This window comes from Kogia breviceps, chromosome 14, assembly GCF_026419965.1.
Source record: "Kogia breviceps isolate mKogBre1 chromosome 14, mKogBre1 haplotype 1, whole genome shotgun sequence".
NCBI lineage: Eukaryota > Metazoa > Chordata > Mammalia > Artiodactyla > Physeteridae > Kogia > Kogia breviceps.
In genome coordinates this window covers 84434669-84442681 of record NC_081323.1, presented here as the reverse complement: position 1 = coordinate 84442681, position 8013 = coordinate 84434669, and the positions used below count along the sequence as shown (strand labels likewise).

Below are 8013 nucleotides of genomic sequence, written 5' to 3'. Positions count from 1 at the left end.
GGTCGGCAGCCCTGCGTGCCCAGCTGCTCGGCACCCACGCTGGGCTGGGCCTCCCTGAAGTGGCTGAGTTTTGCACAGGCCTCCCCTGTGTCGGGAACAGTAGTGGAGGAAGTGGTGAGAGTGGGTCAGAGTCAGGTTTGGAGATTGGCACACCGAGCCTGAGAGAAGTTCAAAGGGTTGAGAGAATGAATGCTACCTGGGCTGGGAGCAGTGAAGTGACTGGCCTGGAGGCCCTGCTTATCCAGCCTCTCAGGTGTGGATGGGGTGGTGGAGTTTACGTACGAGGCTGACTGGCTAACACCACGGGATTAGAAGAGATGCTGAGTCAGGGGCATGTGTGCAGGGCAGGCCTCAGGGGACCACAGCCCTGAGGTGGGGCCACCGCTCAGTTCTCACCACGCCCTGGACAGGAGCCCCCAGCACAAAGCCAGCCGTGGCTCCAAGCTGGAGCTCACCAAGCTACTCTCACTCCAGATGCAAGCTCAGCACAGGGTAAGACAGGACACAAAGCCTGCTGATCACTTGCCGCTGCTTACAGCGGCCTGCTGGCCCATTTTCATTCTGTAAACGAGCATACGCAGGAAAGCAATTTACCGCGACAGTCTGTGGGGAAAGACGGCTTGTGTCCGAGAGGTGGGGGTGGTAAGAAGAGGTCAGGTGGCCGGGATGGGAAGCCTTCAGAATTTCCTGATGGGCTGGAGATGCGTGAAGAGTCACAGGTGACTATACGCGTTTGGCCTTCGCGGCTGGAAACCAGTTGCCCGCAGCTGTGGGGAGGAAGGCTGCAGATGGGGCAGAGTTCTGCAGGCAAAGCCACCGGCCAAGCTCTGCCTGCCTCTTAGGTAGCTGCCCTGCTGGTTCTCCTGCTTACAGGTCTTCCTCTTCCCAAGTTCCACCACTACCCTACCCCTTAGCTGGGGTGAGGGGGGTGTCAGAGCCTTCTTTCTAAGGAGAACCCGGGGGGGGCCTCCCTCCCACGGGAAGGACATCTCAGGTCCCCCTGTGCCGTCTCTTCCTTTCCCCAGAGCCTGCCCAGGGTTGGTACCCACAGGCAGGGCTGGGAAGGGAACCTGAGCCACCGGCCTGCTCACACTCAAGCACAGCCCGGGGACCGGGAAAGCCTTGTCACTGTCACTTTAAGTCTCCCGAGGGAGGGGGTCCTCGACCCTGGACTCGCCACCCTGAGAAGACAGAGAAGGAAGTGGGGCAGGTTTGCGGACAGCGCCAAGCGGCGCTCCTAGGGCCCGCTCACACGTAAAAACTTCCTGTGATGAGACCGGAAACACAGGTGCTGTCCCCACCACGGCAGCCCCCAGAGCCTGGGCCAGAGGGGAGCCATGAATGGGCCCCGGGCCCTGGGCCTGCTCTTGGCGCTGCTGACTCTCTGCATCACTGCTGGTGAGTGGGGACCAGAGAGATGCAGAGGCCACGGGGACGGGGCAGAGAGCCAGGCCCGGGCCCTAGCTCCTGTGCCTGTATCCCACAGGGACTCCCGAGGTGTGGGTGCAGGTTCAGATGGAGGCCACCGAGACCCCGTCCTTCACTGTCCGCTGTGGATTCCTGGGGTCTGGTTCTATCTCCCTGGTGACTGTGAGCCACGGGGGCCCCGATGGTGCTGGAGGGACCACACTGGCTGTGTTGCACCCAAAGTTCGGCACCCAGCACTGGAACCCTGCCTGCCGGGCCCACTGGGAAACCAGAACCAGCATCTCCCTCACCTTGGAAGGGTCCGAGGGGAGAAGCTCCAGTCCCAACACCACCTTCTGCTGCAAGTTTACCTCCTTCCCTGAGGGCTCCCAGGAGGCCTGTGGGAACGTCTCCCTCAGCCCAGACCAAGGTGGGGCTGCTGAGGAGAGGGGGCCCCGGGAGGACAGGGAGGGACTCGGGGGTGCCAGGCACCTAGCCCGTATGTCTCTCTCTGTGCACAGGGCTCCCTGCTCCTACTCCAGCCACCATGCTGCGAGCTGACCTGGCTGGGATCTTGGGGTTCTCAGGGGTCCTTCTCTTTGGCTGCGTCTACCTCCTCTACCTCCTGCGTCGGCAAAGGCACTGGTGAGACCCAGCCCCTGCTGATCCAAATCCCCACGGCGCTGGGCCAGCCACGTGCTTTGCCTCTGACCCTCCTAACTCTCTCCCAGGTCTGTCATGAAGCTTCAGCCACCCAGACACAGCAGCCCCCAGACACAGAGGAGAGCAAGTGTGAGGATCGGGGGGTGGCTTTGTGGAGGGGAATGGAGGGGGCTGGAGGTGGGGGGCCACGAGGTTGAGCCTCCTTCCCCGTCTCCCCTGCAGGCAGCTGGCCAAGCCTCCCTGACCTCTCTCCACATCCCCTATGCCACCATCAACACCAGCTACTTCAACCCGGCAACTCTGCACCGGGTCCTCCCACCCCAGCCCCTGTCCAGGTGGGCACCGCTCCCCAGCCAGAGTCCTGTCCCCTGGGCACCCCTGCCGGCCTCCGCTCGCAGCAGCTTCATCTCTGTCGAGAACCGGCTCTACGCTCAAGCAGAGAAGGGGCCTCTCCACGCCGGCACCGACCTCACCCCGTTCCCGGACTGTCTGGGGCGCAGAGCCATGGAGGGACGTTAGGAGTTCGATGAGAGGGACCCCAAGTCCACTCTGCCTTTCTCCTCTCCTGGGCCCCTGGAACCCCCTTCTGTTGGGTGTGTGTCCTGGTGGCCCACTGTCTTTGCACAGCTTGTTTTATTCTCAGGCTTCCAGTAAGTGTCTCCACACATACCCCTCCAGGGCCCACTTGCTGTGGATGCGGTCAGCACGTGTGCCTGTGTGGGCGCACGTGTATGTATGTGAAGTGACAAAACCCCATCCCAGGTCGTTTCCTGTTTTCAAGTCCCCAACCCTCCCAGATGAGGTTGATAGCTAAACCAACAAGAATGGTTTCTCTGACCTGGGCTTTGGCTGGGCCTTTTCTTCTTTGGTGGGGGGGTTAAGATGTTAGAGGGGTTTCAACCCCCTGGGAGGCAGGGGCCAGGTTCGACCCGGAGGGGGAGGGGGCCTCAGCGTGGGGATATCTCCTCTGCCTGGCAGGGGACAGGGGGGTTCCTGGCCCTGCAGACCTTGCTGAGGGATGCCAGGTGGGAAGACAGGATTGGGGGGTCTGGTGGCCTCCAGACAGGATGGCCCATATTCAGATCCCACTATGTCCTAGGACAGCAGCGAGGGCTTCTGGAGCTTCAACCCAGAAAAGTCCCTGGGACAGGGGCTCCCTGAGATGGGCTGGGGGTGGGGCCCTGACGCCCTCCCTCCACAGAGTGGACATTCAGAGGCAGGGGACCCACCTCAGATCTGCCCACAGTGGCTTCCTCGGGCTCCTCTCCTGTTACTAGGGCACCAGGACTACTCCCCACCGGCCAGTCGGGGAGGCAGGGGCCCGCGCAGCCCCGGGGACTGAGCCCCCGCCCCCCGCCCCCTCACCTGCCCATCCGGAGCAGCCCTCCTTCTGCAAACAGGGCCAGCAGCCTGGGCCTCGGCGCACATTTGCCACATGAGACAACGTGGTGAGAGAGCTCTGTAAGCTGTAAGGCTCCACAGAACGTGATGGGTTCCGGTGACAGGGGGAAGCCTGGGCCTGGAACCAGGCTAAGGCAGCACCCAACCAGGGTGAATGCTGGGGGGTGGGGGGTGTCGCGGGAGACAGCTGTCGCTCAGCCCCTTCCTTGGTCCTGCATGCGGAAAGTCCCAGGCAGTGCCACCTGCTATCCCAGGAACCATTCCTTCTGCCTGGCTCAGGGAGGGCCTGCCCAGAGGCTATGTTCAACCACAGAATCTTCCAGAAACCCAGCTTACTATTGCAGGCATTGTTCAGACACGGTGCTCCCAGAACCCATCCCCATCAAGCCACCAGCTCTACACCACGCAGGGGAGAGGAGGGTGAGCCAGACAGGGCGAGGGGGTGGCTAAGGGTCATCAGGCCTGCCTTCCTCAGCCCGTGGGCATCGTCATCTTCTGAGGAGCCCTCAGCACTGGCCTGGGCAGCTCCGTGGTCCCTGCAGGGCTAGGGGTTCAAGGGAGAGAGGCGGGGCTGCTGCGGAAGTGCCCGAGGAAGGTAGAGAGATGTAAGGGAGGGGGTAGCTCAGGACCACATCAAGACCAAGCACAGGGGTGTGTGGGCAACGGGGCTCAGGGGAGGCCTTGGAGGAAGCCTCACTTCCCTAGAAAGAGACTATTCGTGTTCCGGGGGTGGGGGGGCGGCTCTAGGGCTCCCAGGCCCTCAGCCTGGCCACTTGCCCATCAGAGCATCAGGGGAGAGGCCCCACTCCATCCTCCCCCAGCCCCGGCCTGAGCCCACCTTCCACAAGCTCAGGAGGCCACAGCCCAGCCTGGTCCTGCACTGCATGAAACCAAAATCCTCGGGACCCGGGAAGTCTCCGCAGCTGGCCTGTCCCCCACTGCCCAGTCCCGAGTGCCAGACCCAGCAGCAGTGAAGGGACCGGCTGAGAGAGCCGAGTTGTGGCCCCGCACCTGGAGGTGTGGCTGCCCACGGCCCCCAAGAGCAGCATCCGGGCCCCACCTCAGGACCCAGTCATGGAGGTCACGCTCTGCTAGTCCTTCACAACACATGGGGAAACCGAGGCCCAAGGGGACAGGACTGAACCAGCCCCAGCACCTCCACCAGGCATCCAGGACACGCCCTCAGCCAGCATCCCTCAAAAGCCTTGTGCTCTGAGCTGACCGGCTTGGCATCCCAGGGGCCACTCCCCGGCTGTGGGACCCGCGTGGTTTACTGAGTCTCTAAGAGGCTCACTTCGCTCTTCAAGTAGGGAGGGGTTAGGCCTGAGGGGAGTGTGGAGATTGTAAACCAGGACCAGGTACTAAGCAGCTTGGCGCGAAGTATCTTATTTACTACTTTGAAAACACCTACCACTTCGGCGTGTTATAAGCCCGTTTAGCAGAGCCCAAGGTCACGCAGCTGGGAGGCAGAGATGTTTTTAGTGGGGAGGAGGGGAGGCGTGGCGCCACCAACCCGCCCCCCCCACCCCCTCTAAAGGGTCCCACCGCAGCTGGCCCAGGAGCCCAGCCCGGAGCCCGGGACCCGAGCTCAACGCTCCCCAGACCACCCTCAGGCCCCTCCCTCCCCGTGACTAGACCCCAGTCCCGCTCAGCTGCTCCTCCCCCTCCCCACCCCACCGCGGGTCGGCAGCGGGTCCCTGGGAACGCGCCCATCCCAGTCTTCTGCCCCCCTGCGGCCCCGGAGCCCTCCTCCTTCTGCAGTCCAGCCCGCACCCACCCTCGGGCGCGCCCCCTGGCCCCACCCTGGCACAGTCCCCACGCCCAGCCCGCCGGAGCCCCCCGCCCCACCCGGGTCCCGCCGCCTGTGAAGCTCCCCATCTGCGCCCCCGCCGGGCCTCCGCAGACCAGCGCCTGCTCCCACGGTAGCCCGCGACGGTCGGCTTTTCTACGCTTAGGCCTCTCGGCTGCCACTGCCCAGCCGTGAGGCGCGCCCACACGGAGTGCGGGGCCCTGGGCATCACGACCACCCGCCGCCTGTGCGTCCGGGGCGCCTCACCCCCTTGCTGCGTTGGCTGCAGAGGCGGGGCAACGTCACGGCCTCGCCCCCGGTCGGGGCGCCCGCCAGCTGGGGCTGACCTTAACGGTGAACCGAGGCGCCTGGGGCCTAGGGAGAAGAAATCGGTCCCAGGGGTGTCTGAGGGCTCCGCCGGCGGGACGCAGAAGGAAGGGCTGGGCGGGATGAGCTGGGGGCTGGAAGGGGCCAGAGTTGAGGAGCCAGGAGAGCCTCTTGCCTCCCTTCCCAACACAGGGACGCAAAAAGCCCAGGACGCTACGTCTGTCGGCCCAGCCATGGGCAGGAGCTCTCGCCCTCAGGTTCCACTCAAACCCTGGTGGGGCTGGGGGAGCAGTGACACCTCGAATTTCCATAACTGGGCCCTCAAACAGCTTCATTTCAGCAGCCATGAAGTGGGTCAGAAAGCTATTTGGATAAAAGTAAATAAACAGGCATTACAGACTCTAAAAGATCAGGGCGCTCTGAGGAGTAGTAGGCCTCTGTGAGATGACCTTTTTTTCCCCAATTTTTTTTTTTACTGTGGCAAAATACACATAAAAATGGTTAAGGTGGTAAATTTTAAGGGACAAAAATTGAAATACAGTTGAACAATATTATGGTAATTCCAGGTGTACTGCATAGTGATGTGACATTTGCGTACATTATGAAATGACCACCATGATTAAGTCTAGTAACCATCCGTCTCCAAAGTTCTTACGTATTATTGACCCTATTCCTTATGCTGTGTATTACATTCCAAGACTTATTTTATAACTGGAGGTTTGTACCTCTTAATCCCCTTCACCTATTTTGCCCCCACCTTCCCCTTCTGGTAATCACCCATTTGTTCTCTATCTATGAATCTGTTTTCTTTCTTTTTTAAGATTCCCCATATAAAGGGGATCATACAGTATTTGACTTTTTCTGACTTATTTCACTTAGCATAATACCATCTAGATCCACCCGTTTGTCACAAATAGAAAATTTTCATTTTTTTGAAATGGCTGAGTAATATTCCATTGTGTGTGTATATATATATATATATATATATATATATCATATCTTCCTTATCCATTCATTTATTGATGAGCATTTAGGTTGCTTCCAGATCTTGGCTACTGTAAATAATGCTACAGTGAACATTGGGGTGGGTATATTTTTTCAAATTAATGTTTTTACTTTCTTTGGGTAAATACGAAGAAGGAAAAAATTTCCTGTATCATATGGCAGTTATAGTTTTATGCTTTTGAGGAACCTCCATAATGTTTCCACAGTGGCTGCACCGATTTACATGTCTACCAACAGTGCACAAGTGTTCCCTTTTCCCCACATCTTTAACAATACTTGTTACTTGTCTTTTTGGTGACAGTCATTTGGACAGGCGTAAGGTGGTATCTCATCGTGGTTTTGATTTGCTAGATGACAGTTAAAATAAAACCTGAACACAAGTGGGAGTTCTCTAGGCAAAGATTGTGGGAAGACCATTCCAGACAGGAAAAGATATGTACAAAGCCCCCAACGTTAAAAAGAGCTTGGTGGGGCTTCCCTGGTGGCACAGTGGTTGAGAGTCCGCCTGCCGATGCAGGGGACACAGGTTCGTGCCCCGGTCTGGGAAGATCCCACGTGCCGCGGAGCGGCTGGGCCCGTGAGCCGTGGCCGCCGAGCCTGCGCGTCCGGAGCCTGTGCTCCGCAACGGGAGAGGCCACAGCAGTGAGAGGCCCGCGTACAGCAAAAAAAAATAATAAAATAAAGAGCTTGGTGTTGGCAAGGCCCGAGGAAGGTCATGAAACAAGGTGAGTGAGAGCAGTAGGCAAAGCCCATAAAAAGGGACTGGGGTTTATGGTAAGGGTCGCAGTCACCCTTGTTGGGTTTTAAGCAGAGCAGTAAGATGATCGGATTTACATTATAAAACCATCAGTCTGGTTCTGGGTAGAGAACACTTGCATGAGAGGGAGGGAGTAAGAGTAGAAGTAAGAACAATTAGGGAGCTACTGCCTAATCCAGGAGGGAGATGGGGTGTCTGAGTCAAGAATGGTAAAATGTAGATGGAAAGAAGCAGATGGACTGAAAATGTGTTCTGGAGGCAGAGTTGTTTCTGGCTGTGGGGAGATGGGATCAGGATGGTGTCAGTGGCGAAGCCCAGTTCTCCAGCTTGAACAACTAAGTAGGGGGATATGCCATTCACTGAGATGGAAGATTGACAGCAGCATGTTCCAAGGAAAGGGTGACAAGGGCCAATAAAAGCTTAAGTTGAGGGCTTCCCTGGTGGCGCAGCGGTTGAGAATCCGCCTGCCGATGCAGGGGACACGGGTTCGTGCCCCGGTCCGGGAGGATCCCGCGTGCTGCAGAGCGGCTGGGCCCGTGAGCCATGGCCGCTGAGCCTGCGCGTCCGGAGCCTGTGCTCCGCAGCGGGAGAGGCCACAACAGTGAGAGGCCCGCGTACCACACACACAAAAAAGCTTAAGTTGAGATGCCTGAGAACAAACGAG

General features: G+C 58.9%; 1 protein-coding gene across 1 annotated transcript; it reads left to right on the top strand.

The window, feature by feature from the left end:
* The first annotated feature begins 1220 nt into the window (after window positions 1-1220).
* On the top strand, window positions 1221-2912 carry PVRIG (PVR related immunoglobulin domain containing). The gene is made up of 5 exons (XM_059036874.2): window positions 1221-1398; window positions 1487-1837; window positions 1929-2052; window positions 2139-2199; window positions 2293-2912. Exons 1-5 carry the CDS (start codon window positions 1338-1340, stop codon window positions 2587-2589), a joined length of 894 nt encoding a protein of 297 aa, XP_058892857.1. The 5' UTR covers window positions 1221-1337; the 3' UTR covers window positions 2590-2912.
* The last annotated feature ends 5101 nt before the right edge of the window (window positions 2913-8013 follow it).